Source organism: Cetorhinus maximus, chromosome 10 (genome assembly GCF_964194155.1).
Source record: "Cetorhinus maximus chromosome 10, sCetMax3.hap1.1, whole genome shotgun sequence".
Classification (NCBI taxonomy): domain Eukaryota; kingdom Metazoa; phylum Chordata; class Chondrichthyes; order Lamniformes; family Cetorhinidae; genus Cetorhinus; species Cetorhinus maximus.
This window is the reverse complement of record NC_135888.1, coordinates 99,957,708-99,973,613: the sequence shown is the minus strand read 5'-3', so window position 1 is coordinate 99,973,613 and position 15,906 is coordinate 99,957,708. Positions and strand designations below refer to the sequence as shown.

Below are 15,906 nucleotides of genomic sequence, written 5' to 3'. Positions count from 1 at the left end.
TAACTGGTGGTGAATTCATTCTATATCTGGTGTCAATTTATGCAACCAATGCATAGCTTTTGTTTAATCCAAATTTAATTCCGTTTGAAAGAAAATCAAATTATCCAGTACAAGTAGTACAAAATTAAGCACAGGGGGCTTTGTTTGCACAATCTCAAATCAATTTCACAGATAGTTGAATCAGACAACTTTGAATTAATAAACTGTATCTTTCATCACTTACTGGTTTTGAAGTCACATTACAACAAAGCTTAATTAACCAAATCTTTCAGAATGGGAAACAACTAACATCGAACTAATGAAAGCAACAAACAGTCATGGGAAAAGTCTGAACGGGAGCCAGGATGCAATGGGGTCATGTCATAACAACAATTACAACAGAAAAAGTGCAATCTAAGCATAAAAAGAACCCAAGAATCCCAATTTCCTGTTGCACCCACTCTGCAACAACACCGTTTGTGTTAAGTATATAAAACGCACGTTGTACTGACAATATGCAGTAAAAACAATTGGAAATATACATATTGATAAAAATACAGTGACAACCAGATTCGGATCTGATAGTCTCTGCGGGAGTAAAAGGACCCGTCAGAGTACATAAAGATTCATATTTGCAAAAGGTCCAGATTTAGGAGTCAGCTGTACAGTATTCTGCTCATTATTAATCCAGGTTTTCATTTATTACATTGCCTCATTAACTTCTTTATAAAGTCAGGTAATAAGTACAATATCATGAATGGTTTCTGCTTCATAAAATCAGAAAAGTACAACACAGGAGGAGGCCCTATGGTCCACAGAGCTAGTGCTGGCTTTTGAAGAGCATTCCAGTTGGCCTCACTTCCTAGCTTTTCTCCATTTCCCTGAATTTTTTCTTCTCTTTCAAGTATTTACCCAATTCTCTTTTGAAAGCAACTATTGAATCTATTTCCAGCAGGCAGTTCTTTCCAAATTTACATCCACTTTATTCTCTAAATACTAAACCAATAGCCTTGTTATATCACTAAGATAACATCACAACATAAACATTACTTAAGGCTTTGGAAAGGGTATAGAAGAGGAGTTGTTCTAGAATGGTTCCAGGAGCAAAATAAATGCGTTGCTGTTAAATGAAGGGCTGAGAGAGAATAAATGGAGAGAACCTGTTTCCAATGGCCAAAGGATTGACAAGAGGACACAGATTTAAGGCGATTGACAAAAGAACCAGAGGTGATATGAGGTTTTTTTGTTTTCAGGAGTGGTTTGGATTTGGAATGCACTGCCTGATAGTAGTTGTCAAAAGGAAATTGGATAACAATTTGAATGAGAAAATTGCAGGGATAGGAAGAAAGAGCAGAGGAGTGGGACTGACTGGAATCAGCTCTTCAAAGAGATCAGCGCAGACTCGATGGAATAAATGGACACCTTCTCTGTAGCAATATCCTCATACTACAGCGGCTCTGGTTTAAACTGCCGTTGTGACAAGAAACACAATAGTCTTGAATTTCTTTAATCAAAGCCTCGAATTCTCTGATGAGCTAATATTATTCACCTCTGAATGTGGAATGTTACCCATGTGTAATCGCCTATGCAAATATATAAAATGTAGATACATGGTCAATGATCATTAATACGGCAAAAGATTTAACAGTACAAAACAGGCCATTTGGCTCAACAGGTCTATACCCGTGTTTACAAATGACTCCTTCAACCCAATTCATATAACTCTGTCAACATATCCCTCTATTCCTCCTCCTGTGTTTTTTTAAAGGAAGCGAAGAAGTGAAACAGTGGTATTTCATTCAGCCTATCCAAGCATCTTTAACTCTCAAGATTCTACTCGACTACTTGTCACATCACCTGTTACAAAAAGCAACAAAAATTTTGCATTGTACTGAACATTTTAGTCAAAAAGCACAGCAAGAGATCAGAGGCCAGTTTTAATTGAGAGGGAGCAGATTGAGATCAGAGGCAAGATATAACGGAGCTGAGCAGAGCAGGGATCAGATACGGATATAATGGAACAGGACCAGCGCGGGGATTAAGGGTGGATAAAAAGGAGTGGGGATCAAATACCGGATATAAAGCAGGAGCAGAGCGGGGTTCAGATGCCAGATATAAAGGAGCTGGAGCAGTGATGAGGTCAGATGCTGGAAATAAAAGAGCTGGAGCAGAGCAGTGGTCGGATATGGATATAAAAAGGAGCTGGAGTAGAGCTGGGGTCTTATGTCTGATATAAAGAAGCAGGAGCAGAGCGGGGGGTCAGATGCCGGATATAAAGGAGCTGGAGCAGAGCAGGGGGTCAGATGCCGGATATAAAGGAGCTGGAGCAAAGCGGTGTTCGGATATGGATATTAAGGAGCTGGAGTAGAGCGGTGTTCAGATATGGATATAAAAGGAGCTGGAGCAGAGCGGTGTTCGGATATGGATATAAAAGGAGCTGGAGCAGAGCGGTGGTCGGATATGGATATAAAAGAAGCTGGAGCAGAGCGGTGGTCGCATATGGATATAAAAGGAGCTGGAGCAGAGCGGTGGTCGCATATGGATATAAAAGGAGCTGGAGCAGAGCGGCGGTCGGATACGGATATAAAGGAGCTGGAGCAGAGCGGTGGTCGGATATGGATATAAAGGAGCTGGAACAGAGCTGGGCTCGGATATGGATATTAAGGAGCTGGAGCAGAGCGGTGGTCGGATATGGATATAAAAGGAGCTGGAGCAGAGCGGTGGTCACATATGGATATAAAAGGAGCTGGAGCGGAGCAGTGGTTGGATACGGATATAAAGGAGCTGGAGCAGAGCGGTGGTCGGATATGGATATAAAAGGAGCTGGAACAGAGCGGTAGTCGGATATGGATATAAAAGGAGCTGGAGCAGAGCGGTGGCCGGATATGGATATAAAGGACCTGGAGCAGAATGGTGGTCGGATATGGATATAAAAGGAGCTGGAGCAGAGCAGTGGTTGGATATGGATATAAAAAGGAGCTAGAGTAGAGCTGGGGTCTGATGTCTGATATAAAGGAGCAGGAGCAGAGCAGGGGGTCAGATGCTGGACATAAAGGAGCTAGGGCAGAGCGGTGTTCGGATATGGATTTAAAGGAGTTGGAGTAGACCGGGGTCGGATATGGATATAAAAGGAGATGGAGTAGACCAGTGGTCGGATATGGATATAAAAGGAGCTGGAGCAGAGCGGTGGTCGGATATGGATATAAAAGGAGCTGGGGCAGAGCAGTGGTCGGATATGGATATAAAGGGAGCTGGAGCAGAGTGGTGGTCGGATATGGATATAAAAGGAGCTGGAGCAGAGCGGTGGTCGGATATGGATATAAAAGGAGCTGGGGCAGAGCAGTGGTCGGATATGGATATAAAGGGAGCTGGAGCAGAGTGGTGGTCGGATATGGATATAAAAGGGGCTGGAGCAGAGCGGTGGTCGGATATGGGTATAAAGAAGCTGGAGCAGAGCGGTGGTCAGATATGGATATAAAGGAGCTGGAGCAGAGTGGGGCTCAGATATAGATATAAAGGAGCTGGAGCAGAGCGGGGCTCGGATACAGATATAAAGGAGCTGGAGCAGAGCGGGGCTCGGATACAGATATAAAGGAGCTGGAGCAGAGCGGGGCTCAGATACAGATATAAAGGAGCTGGAGCAGAGCGGTGGTCGGATATGGACATAAAGGAGCTCGCGCAAAGCTGGGGTCAGATGCCGGATATAAAAGAGCTGGAGCACAGCAGGGGTCGGATATGGATATATAGAAGCTGAAGCAGACTGGGCTCGGATACAGCTATAAAGGAGCTGGGGCAGAGTGGGGCTCGGATACAGATATAAAGGAGCTGGGGCAGGGGAAGAATGGGGATCAGCTGCTGTATATCTAGGAGCAGGAGCAGAACAGGGATTGGACGTTGGATATAAAGGAGGAGTGGAACAGGGGTCGGATACTGGGTATAAAGGAGCTGGAGCAAAGCGTGGTTCGGATATTAGATATAAAGGAGCAGGAATGGAGCAGTGGTTGGAGACCAGACATAAAGGAGCAGGAGCAGAGCTGGGATTGTGTACCGGATAAAGGAGCAAGAGCAGAACAGGGATTGGATGTCCGATATAAACGAGTAGGAGAAGAGCTGGATTTGAAGGTAGGGAATGGGAGGCTGGATATAAAATAGCAGGAACCAAATCAAACACAGGAGAAATAAGAAAATGTCAGAATTACATTACAATCAACAGAGTGAGCGGGCAAACAGAAAGCAGGCTGGGGTGAGTATACTGATAAGCTCTTAATTTAATCTGAAGTAATCAACTATAAAACAAGATGATTGATTCATTAGCATAAAAATTAAAAACTAAAGACAAAAATTAAAAACTAAAGACAACTTCATAATTTAATGTATGATTAAAATCAATGCTCAATTAAACAATCAAATCTAGGCAATAAAGTTACAATTAAATAATAAGGGATAGTAAAATATAAAAGTCTGACTTATTCAGTAAATGAACCCTTATAAGTAAAAACATTTCAGTTAACCTCCTTATGTAATTAATTGACGTTAGCACAGGAGATGCAGCACACTGGTGAGTATCTTATGAGTCTCTATTAAACTTAGTATCATAAATAGCGATATGTCAAAGCAGCTCAGACGCATGAGTGTGCATCCTGCTCAATGTGGGAACTCCAGGACACAAGAAGTGTCCTAAATAACCATATCTATGGCAGCTCAAGCTCCAGGTTTTGGAGCTTCGTGGATAGCACACTTACAGATGTGGTCACCCCGCAGCTTAAGGCTATGCAGGCAGAGAAGAAATGGGTGACTGTCAGGCAGTCCTGAAGGACCGGGCAGATAGTGCAGGAGTCCCGAGTACACCTAACTCTCCAACCTGAATTCAGCTCTGAATACTTGTGAGACTGATGGCTCAATTGGGGACTGCTGCCAGAACCAAGTCCATGGTACCATGGCTGGCTTAGCCGTAGATTGGAAAAGCAATAGTGGTAGGGGATTCAATCGTGAGGGGAACACACAATCATTTCTGCCCCTGCAGTAAGGAATCCAAGATGGTGTGTTCCCTCTCTGATGCCAGGGTAAAGGATGTCACTGTGGCTGCAGAGCATTCTAAGGTGGGGGAAGGGTGAACAGTCAGCAGTCACGGTCCAAATTGGTACTAACGACATAAGTAAAAAGAAATATGTCGCCCTTCAAGCAGAGTTTAGGAAGCTAGGAAGGAAAGTAGCAAGTAGGACCTCAAAGGCAGTAATCTCTGAATTACAACTCGTATAGCTAGCAAGTCATATAGGAGGAGGAGGTTAGAGCAGATGAGTGCATAGCTGGGGAGATGGTGCAAGAGGGAGAGCGTTTGATTCCTGGGACATTGGAGTATATGGGCCCTGAACAGGCAGGACAGGTTGCACCTAAACAGAGCCGGGATCAATTTCCTTGCAAGGCAATGTGCTCGTGCTCTTGGAGAGAGGTGTGGGAACTAAGAGCTAATATTAGAGAGAAAAACCAAGGTGTACAGAGAATTGGGAGAGACAGATAGCACTAGAGTAAGAAATAGTAAGATATTAGTTTGGGGTTAGAGTAAGTGGAAATGTAACAAAAGTCTAGATTAGGCTCACATCGCACGTATGTGAATGTGCGGCACGTGGTAAATAAGGTTGTTGAGCTACAAGGGCAGACAATCACGTGGAAATATGATGTTATGGTGATAACGGAGACCTGGCTCAAAGAAGGGCAGGATTGTGTATCCAGGAATATTTAGTACAAGGTGTTTACGAAAGAAAGGGAAGGAAAGAAAAGAGGAGGGGTGGCAGTATTGATGAGAACATTACAGTGCTGGAGAGAGAGAATGTCCCAGAGGGATCAGACAGAATATATTTGGGTAGAGCTAAGAGACAATAGAGGTACCATTACATTGCTGGGTGCACTCTACAGGCCACCAGCCGGTGGGAAAGATATAGAAGGACAAATTTGCAAGGAAATTACAGAGAAATGCAAAATTATATAGTAGTTATAATGGGGGCTTTACCTTATCCTAATATAGACCAGGATAATAATAGTGCAAAGAGCATGAGGGCAAGAGTTCCTAGACTGTGTTCAGGAGAATTTTCTACTGCAGCATGTTTCCAGTCGAACAAGAAAGGAGACATTGCTGGATGTGGTACTTGGGAATGAGGTGGGCCAAGTAGATCAAGTGTCAGTAGGGGTCTATTTAAAGGATTTAGGTCAGCTATGGAACAAGGACCAATCCAGAGTAGGTACAATTAATTGAAGGAGGAGAAACTTCAATGGGGTGAGAACTAATCTGGCCCAGATACACTGGAATCAAAGATTGGCAGGCAGCATTGTAACTGAACAGTAGGTTGCCTTTAAAGAGGAGATAGTTCAGGTACAATCAAGGTACATTCCCATGAGGGAGATTCTCCCATACGGCAAACAAAGCCAGAGCTCCCCAGATGATGAAAGAGATAGAGAGTAAGATGAGGCAGAAAAAGATTGCATATGACAGATGGCAGGTGGATAATATAATTGAGAATCAGGCTCAATATAGAAGGTTCACAGAGAAATTGAAAAAAACAAATGAGGAGCAATGAGGGAACATGAGAAGAGACTGGCAACTAACATAAAATGGAATCCAAAAGTCTTCTATTGGCATTTAAATAGTAAAAGGAGTGGGGTCAATTAGAGACCTAAAAGGAAATTTACACGTGGAGAGAAGGGGCACGGATGAAAGAACTAAATGAGTACTTTGCATTGTCTTGACTAAGGAAGAAGCCCAAGTCATAATGAAAGATGAGGTAGCTGAGACACTTGGTGGGTTAAAAAGTGTTAAAAAGATATTAGATAAGATGGCTGTAGTTAAAGTTGATAAAGCACCTGGACAGGATGAGATACAAGGTTACCAAGACAAACAATGGTAAGAAATTGCAGAGGCATTGACCATAATTTTCCAATTCTCCTTTTATACAGGGCTGATGCCAGTCAACTGGAGAAATGTTCAAAAAAGGGGCAAATATAAGCCCAGAAACTAAAGGCCAGTCAGTTTAACCTCTGTGGTGAGGAAACTTTTAGAAATGATAATTCAGACCAAAATTTAACAGTCACTTGGACAAATGCGGATTAATTAAGGAAAGCTAGCATGGATTTGTCAAGTGTTTAACTACTTGAATTTTTTGATGAGTTAACAAAGGGGGTCAATGAAGGCAATGCTGTTGATGTCGTGTACATGGAATTCCAAAAGGCATCCGAGAAAGTGCCGCATAACAGGCTTCTGAGCAAAGTTAGAGCTCATGGAATAAAATGAACAGTAGCAACATAGATATGAAATTAACCAAGTGACAGGAAACAGAGACTAGTGGCTTTTCAGATTGGATGAAGATTTATAGTGGTGTTAGGATGACTGCTCTTCTTGATACAAATTAATGATGTAGACTTTGGTGTACAGTGCACATTAATTTGTAGATGACACAAAACTTGAAAGTATTGTGAACTGTGAGGAGGGCAATGTTGACATAGACAGGTTGGTGGTATGGATGGACACTTGGCAGGTGAAATTTAATGTGGAGAAGTGTGAAGTGATTCAATTTGGTAGGAAAACCAAATACAGGTACAATTCTAAAGGGAGTGCAGCAGCAGTGGGACCTGGGATATATGTGCACCAATCATTGAAGGTGGCAGGGCAGATTGAGAGTCTAATTATTAAAGCATTTGGGTCCTGGGCTTTTTACAAAGGGGCAAAGAATACAAAAGCAATTAAGTTATGACAAATCTGTATAAAACACTGGTTCGGCCTGAAGTATTGTGTCCAGTTCCGAGCACCATGCTTTAGAAAGGATGTGAAGTAATAAGCAGAAAAGATTCATGAGAATGGTTCAAGGAATGAGGGACTTCAGTTACGCAGAAAGACTAGAGGAGCTAGCACTGAGCTCCTTGAAGAGAAAGTTGAGAGGAAATTTTATAGAGGTGTTCAAAATCATGAGGCATCTGGACAGAGTAGGTAGGGAGAAACTGTTCCCACTGGTGGAAGGATCGAGAATGAGAGGGCACAGATTTAAGACAATTGGTAAAAGAAGCAATGGCGACATGAGGAAAAAATCTTTTTTTATATAAAGAACGGTTATGATCTGGAATGGACTACCTGAGATGTGGTGAAGGCAGGTTCAATTGTGGCTTTCATAAGAGAATAGGATTATTGACTGAAGAGGAAAGACTTGCTGCACTACAGGGATAACATGCATTAGTGGAACTAGATAAATTGCTCTTGTAGAGAGCTGGCACACACACGACAGATTAGAGAGTTAAATTAGAGAGTTAAATGGCTCAAATGGATTTTGATTCATGGGGCACTGGCACTCATACTGGGGAAAAAGTGGGAGCTGTACCTTTGGGACGGTCTTCACCTGAACCGTGCTGGGATGAGTATCCTGGCAAGATGTATAGAGCAGTAGAGAGGGCTTTAAACTAAATAGTGGGGGAAAGGGGTCAAGTTTGGGAAGATGTAATGAATTAAATAGAGGAGGAAAGGCAAAAGAGCAAGGTAGGAATAAGGGAAATGATTATCAGAGCCTGGCAGGAAGGGGCAGAGCATTCAAAACTAGCAGTACACCAGCAGATAAGGCTAGAGGTTAAAACAAAAGTAGAGACAGAACTAAAGGCTCTGTGTATGAATGCACCTAGCATTCATAACATAACAAATGAATTGACAGCACAACAAAACAGATGAATTGACGACAAATAAAAATAAATATGAATGATCTGATAGCCATCACAGAGATATGGCCGCAGGATGACAAAGACTGGGACCCGAATATTCAAGGGTACATGACATTTAGGATTGACGGGAAACTAGGAGAAGGTGGAGGGGTAGCTCTGTTAATTAAGGATGATACTGGTACAATAGAGAGAGGTGACCTTGGTTCTGGAGATCAAGATGTAGAATCAATTTGGGTAAAGATGAGAAATAGTAATGGTAAGAAGTCACTTGTGGGAGTGGTTTATAGCCCCCTTACAGTAACTACCCTGTAGGACAGGGTATACAGGAAGAAATAATAGGAACTTGTGAGAAAGGTATGGCAATAATCATGGGTATCTCCAGTGGGATTCCATAGGGTTCAGTGCTAACTATATCCCCTGCTTTTTGTGGTTATATTAATTATTTGGACGCAAATGTAGGGGGAACGATCAAGAAGTCAGCAGACGACACAAAAATTGGCCAATTATGAGGAGGATAGCTGTAGACTGCAGGAAAATATCAATGGACTGGTCAGGTGGGCAGAAAAGTGGCAAATGAAATTCAACCCAGAGAAGTGAGGGATGATGCATTTGGGGAGCTCAAACGAGACAAGGGAATATACAATAAATGGGAGGATACTGAGAGGTGTAGAGGAAGTGAGGGACCTTGGAATGAATGTCCACAGATCCCTGAAGGTCGCTTGAAGGATCCCTGAAGGTAGGCCAGGTCGATAGATTATTAAGGCAACATATGGAATCCTTTCATTTATTAGCCGAGGCACAGAACATAAGAGCAGGGAGGTTATGCCGGAACTATGTAAAACATTAGTTAGGCCACAACTTGAGTACTGTGTGCAGTTCTGGTCCCTTCATTACAGAAAGGATGTAATTGCACTAGAGAGGGTACCGAGGAGATTTATGAGGATGTTGTCAGGACTGGAAAGATTGAATAGGCTGGGGTTGTTCTCCTTGAAGCAGAGGCGGCTGAAGGGAGATTTGATTGAGATGAACAAAAATGGGAGGGACCCGGATAGAGTAGATGAGAATGGCCTATTAACTTTAGCAGAAAGATCAGTAACTAGGGGGCATAACTTTAAAGTGATTGGTAGAAGGATTAGAGGGGACATGAGGAAAAAGTTTTTCACACAGAGGGTTATAGGGGTCTGGAACTCACTTCTCGAAAGGGTAGTAGAGGCAGAGACCATCAACCCATTTAAAAGTGTCTCCTCTACATTGGAGAGACCAAACGCAAACTGGGCGACCGCTTTGCAGAACACCTGCGGTCTGTTCGCAAGAAAGACCCAAACCTCCCTGTCGCTTGCCATTTTGACACTCCACCCTGCTCTCTTACCCACATGTCTGTCCTTGGCTTGCTGCATTGTTCCAGTGAAGCCCAACGCAAACTGGAGGAACAGCACCTCATCTTCCGACTAGGCACTTTACAGCCTTCCGGACTGAATATTGAATTCAACAACTTTAGATCTTGAACTCCCTCCCCCATCCCCACCCCCTTTCCGTTTCTTCCCCCTCCCTTTTGTTTTTTCCAATAATTTATATAGATTTTTCTTTTCCCACCTACTTCCATTATTTTTAAATCTATAACTGTAATGCCCTGTCAGTCTTTCCACCCCACCCCTACTAGAGCTGTACCTTGAGTGTCCTGCCATCCATTCTTAATTAGCACATTCTCTTAGATAATATCACCACCTTTTACACGTCTTTGTTCCTTTGTCTGTGACATCTTTTGATTATCTGCTCCTATCACTGCTTGCTTGTCCCTACAACCACCCCCCCCACCCCCCACTTCTCTCCCCCCACCCCCCACTTCTCTCCCCCCACCTTAAACCAGCTTATATTTCACCCCTCTCCTAACTTTACTCAGTACATATTCCGCCTGTCTCTTCTGCCTTGTTCCTATCACTGCTTGCTTGTCCCTACAACCACCCCCCACCCCCAACTTCTCTCCCCCCACACCCCACACCCCCCACCTTAAACCAGCTTATATGTCACCCCTCTCCTAACTTTACTCAGTTCTGCTGAAGGGTCATGAGGACTCAAAACGTCAACTCTTTTCTTCTCCGCCGATGCTGGCAGACCTGTTGAGTTTTTCCAGGTAATTCTGTTTTCATTTAAAAGGTATCTGGATGTGCATTGGAAGTGTAGTAACCTGCAGTGCTACAGACCAAATGCTGGAAAGTGGCTTATTTTTCGGCTGGCACAATCATGATGGGCCAAGTGGCCTCCTTCTGTGCCGTAAACTTTCTATGATTCTAATGAGCTTCCCTCAATGGAAGTAACATCACAGATACTTTATTACAGAACAGAGGGGACCATTTGGCCCATTGTGCCTGTGCCAGCTCTTTAGTAGAGCTATCTAATTAGTTCCATTCCCCTGCTCTACCCATAGCCCTGTTTAAAAATAAATCCTTTTATCCAATCCCCTTTTGAAAGTTACTATTGGATTAGCTTCCACCACTTTATCAAGCAGTGTACTCCAGATCACAACAACTCACTGTATAATTTTTTTCCCTCATGTCGTCCCTGGTTCATTTGCCAATCACCTTAAATCTACGTTCTCTAGTTTCTGACCCTTCTGCCACTGCAAACCATTTCTCCTATTTACTATCAAAATCATTCAGGATTTTCAACATTTCTATCAAATCTCCTCTACTCTGAAGGAGAACAACCCGTTTCCCTAGCTTCTCCACATAACTGAAGTGCCTCATCCTTGGTATATTCTAGTAAATTTTCTCTGCACTCTCTTCAAGGCCTTGACGTCCTTCCTAAAATGTGGTGTCCAAAATTGAACAGTCAGTTGGAAAAAAGAATGAGATGGGAACTCTAAATAACAGTAATGCACATTACAGATCATGCGTTGCTTACATTCACATAGAAAACCAAGTGGAAGTTCAGACACAACGCAAAAACCATTATTCAGGCCTCCGCCATAATCATGCACAGATATAGATGGCAAATGCTCTTTGCCAAGTGAATATTAAGTCATCAAAATGCTCTGCAATAATTATTCTTCTTGACTTAAATCCTCTTAGATCAATATCAAAGTGAAAATTGGACAGAACAATAGTTTTTACACAAGGGACAACTGTGCACAATATCACAGACCGAGAGCAGCATTTTACAGGCAGATTTTATTCTCATTCTCCAGAATTTAAAGTTGCTTGATTGCTAATTTTATCGTAATTTATCAGTGTTAGCTCTGGCTCAGTTGGAAGCACTCTCACCTCTAAGTCGTCTCTGATTCAACATCAGAAGCTCAAGCAAGATGCACACCAACACTCCAGTGTAATACTTTGGAATTGCTGCACTGTCAGAGGTGCCATCTTTCAGATGAGACATTAAACAGGGATTCGGTGATGCTAATACCACTGAATATCATGGGGAGATGGTTAGATTCTCTCCTACTGGAGATGGTCATTGTCCCGCTCTCGTGTGGTACAAATTTTATTTGACACTTATCAGCCCAAGCCATTATGTTGTCCAGGTCTTGCTGTAAATGGACAGACTGCTTTGTCATCTGAAAAATTGGGAATGATACTAAACATGTGCATTCATCAGCAAACATCCCCATCTGGTGCTGAGATGATCGGTCTCCAACAACCACAATCATCCTTTTTGCTAGCTAAGACTCGAACTGGTGGAGAGTTTTCCCTGATTTCCATTGACTTCAATTTTGCTGGGGCTCTTTAATGTCACATTCTGCTGCCCTGATGTCAAGGGCAGTCACTCTCACCTCACCTCTGGAATTCAGCTCTTTTGCCCATGTTTGGACAAACACTGTAAATGGATAGGAAAAGTTTTTCTTCACCCAGAGGGTGGTTGGAGTCTGGAACAAATGTCCTGAAAGGGTGGTGGAGGCAGGTTCGATCGAGGTATTCAAAAGGGAATTGGATTGCTAGCTGAAAAGAAAGAAAGTGCAAGATTACGGGGATAAGGCAGGGGTGTGGGACTCGGTTGAGTGGTCTTTCAGAGAGCCAGTGCAGACTCGATGGACCAAATGGCATCCTTCTGCACTGTAAAGATTCTGTAATATGGAACTGAGTGGCCCTAGTGGAACCCAAAGTGAGCATCAGGGCACCGGTTTTTGCTGATAGCACGCTCCCTGCTTTATGTTGACAGGACATACTTAGACAATTTTCTACATTGTCGGGTAGATGCAACAGCTTGGCTAAGGGTGCATTTAAGTCATTGAAGTTAAACTATTTGTTTTAAAAATCAGTTAAGTACATAGTATCTCTCAAACACTTCTTGTTCTCAGTCATAGTTACATCATTGTGAAAAGTGCAAGCTAATTATCTGAAATTTCAGACAGCAGAGACATTAAGGAAAAAATAACCCCTCAGTAAATCTGATTTCAGACAATTACAATATTTTTTCATGTGATTAGGATGTTAAAACCCTTTGGCATTGGTTACGATTGTTCAGTGGAGAGATACACTGCAAAATGTAGCATTAGGCCTTAAAAAAAGAGACAATCAATTTGTAGCCTGTACCGACTTACAAGATCCCAGCTGAAGGAAGGGCTGGTACATTGCCTTGGATCCCTGGACTAAGAGGGGGGTAGGAACAAAAAAAGGCTGGGTTCCCATTCCTGATCATTGTTCAAAGACCCTGTGGGAAAAGCAAACAATTGTCTGTAGATTCTGGGTGCTGACAAGATGGGGATGGGCTTATACTAGAGGCCTAAGAACAGTCTCCTAACACAATGCTTAGACTTATAGATGATGAATGAGTCTTTGGGAAAGTTACTTAAAAGTTTTTGACATCCTAGGAACCATAACCAGCAATAAAATCCAGAAATCCTTTTCACTATCAGGGTAGGAAGAAAATTGGAAACAATGAAATCTGTGTTTATACCATTGTCAACAACAATAAGACAGCACTATGCACAAAAGAGTATAAGTCACATAGGAAGAAACTGCTCTTGCTGAGAGCTGGAACAGAACAGGCCAAATGACCCCCTTCTGTGGTGTAACCATTCTATGATTCTATGAAAGTGAATTAACACTTTAGATTGTGTTAAAACTTAAAAATATCGCAACCACAACTTACATTTATATAGATAAAAACAAAAAAACTGTGGATGCTGGAAATCCAAAACAAAAACAGAAACAGAAATACCTGGAAAACCTCAGCAAGTCTGGCAGCATCGGTGGAGAAGAGCACAGTTGACGTTTCGAGTTCTCATGACCCTTCAACAGAACTAAGTAAAAATAGGAAAGTTTTTTACTTAGTTCTGTTGAAGGGTCATGAGGACTCGAAACGTCAGCTGTGCTCTTCTCCACCGATGCTGCCAAACCTGCTGAGTTTTTCCAGGTATTTCTGTTTCTGTTTTTGTTTTGCATTTATATAGCACTTTTAAGCATTGTAAAACTTCCTAAGGTATCTCACAGGAGTGCTATCAAACAAAATATGACATAATTCAATATCTCTGCCCCAAAGTATTTATATGTAATTCTGCGATTCCTCAGCTTCAGTTTGCAGTAAGAGGAGGAATGACGAACATGACTTCAGGCAGCCAGGCCAACTTTCACAAAACACGCGCCTCTCCAGCTAATAATTAAGAGGAAGAGGACACAAAAATGCAGCTAAATAAGCTAAAGTGTTGGTCGCAGCCAATAAACGCCATTGCTACCAAGCCAGGAAAATTAATGGTGCGAAGTTTTGAACAAATATTACCCAATCTACAAGAGAAATGTTGAAATACGGAATTGGTGCTGCTTTATATCTGATTTGTAGCGTACTGGCTTGTTTGAACCTCAAAACTTGGTGTTTTGTATACTAATGATTCAGGTTTATAAAGCAGCTCTCTGACTGCTTCCCACATCTTTCGAATTCCACACGAATATTACGAGCAACCTACAAATCATACTGCCGTATCAATTTCAAGAGATGACATTTGTTACAAGTTTCCAGAAATCAACGCGCTTTGAAATACCGTCATGATCAGAAAACCTCTCCACATAGCATCAGGACAGGGAGACAGGGAAGGGGGAGACACAGAGGTGCAATGTCAGTTCAAATGTGCAAATGATATATCTGCAGACAAGTAATTCAATGAAGTTAAAAAAAATAAAGTTGTAGAATTTTTCTTAATCCATACGAGGTAGATCAATTTCACATGTGCTTTGAAGAGCGGTGACTTGTCGGGGTTTTAAGAAAGGATCGGAAAGCAACGAAACTGGGCAGTTAAATGGGACGGAGGAGGAGGAGGAGGACAACTTGTTCAGACGGCAGGCTATGAAGTGACAGTGTGAGGGGGGGGAGAGGAATATCGTGCCAGTACCTACCCTTCATCGTCCATGGTGCAGCGTGTCGAATGGAGCACATGAAACGTCGGTGTCCGCTGGCCACATTCCCCTGGGCCTGGCCCAGCTTCGAAGAAGGGGAGAATTGGGTGTCCGGCCGGGAGGGTGAGAGCCCTGCCCTTGCCCTGCTCACTTGAGCCCGGACTGAGGGCCTCAGCGCGGGGCCATAGCAGCGGCTCGCGCTCTCAGGACCCTGCCTTTAGCTCCCCTCCGCAGCGCCTGAATCCACATTGTTGCCCCCGTTGCCTGGCAGCGACGGCCAGAGACTCACCTGGCTCCTGGGCACCGGCCGCCGCGAAATTCCGCAGCATTTCTCGCCGTGTTGCAGGGATTCATGCAGTTCGCTGTGTGGAGGGAGGAGGCTTTTTTTTTTCCCCCTCCTTTCGCCACCCGCAAGCACCGCGAAGCAAAACAAAAAAAGTTTTTTTTTTAAATTAAAAAATGACTTAACGACTGCTGCTTTTCACCCGAAGCTCACACGTTGTAGGCAACAGGGGGAAAAAAGTGCCCAATGTGAGCAGACGGAGGTCAACAAACCAATCATTGAAGTGCAATGTTCAAGTAACAAGTAAATATTTGCTGATGTAAATTCAAGTTGCTCTTGGCTAGGGAAGCAGGTACAGCGTGGTGTGTATTCAATTAAATAAAACTGCGCCTCTGGGAACAATAATGAGAGTTGACCCTTCGCGGAAATTCCTACATTTACCTGCACCTCCCCCCCACCCCCTCACATTTAAAAATAATGGAAATAGGTGGGAAAAGAAAAATCTATATAAATTATTGGGAAAAAAAGGGGGGGGGGGATCGGAAAGGGGGTGGGGATGGAGGAGAGAGTTCATGATCTAAAATTTTTGAACTCAATATTCAGTCCAGAAGGCTGTAAAGTGCCTAG

The 15,906-nt window shown here is 42.9% G+C and overlaps 1 protein-coding gene across 7 annotated transcripts in view; it reads right to left on the bottom strand.

Moving 5' to 3' along the window:
- The window catches only part of LOC144685871 (kelch-like protein 3), a 180,146-nt gene extending 164,610 nt beyond the window's left edge, over window positions 1-15,536 (bottom strand). For 3 of the 7 annotated variants that reach the window (XM_078550865.1, XM_078550863.1, XM_078550864.1), the window contains exon 1: window positions 14,997-15,227. Coding sequence is in view for 4 of the 7 variants with exons in the window: in XM_078550863.1 (XP_078406989.1) it covers window positions 14,997-15,010 (14 nt within the window). In the remaining 3 variants the exon portion in view is untranslated. Of the gene's footprint in view, window positions 1-14,996; window positions 15,228-15,285 lie in introns of those variants that run through there. The other 4 variants (XM_078550866.1, XM_078550861.1, XR_013577801.1 and 1 more) reach the window with 3 other exon arrangements.
- Window positions 15,537-15,906: the final 370 nt, after the last annotated feature.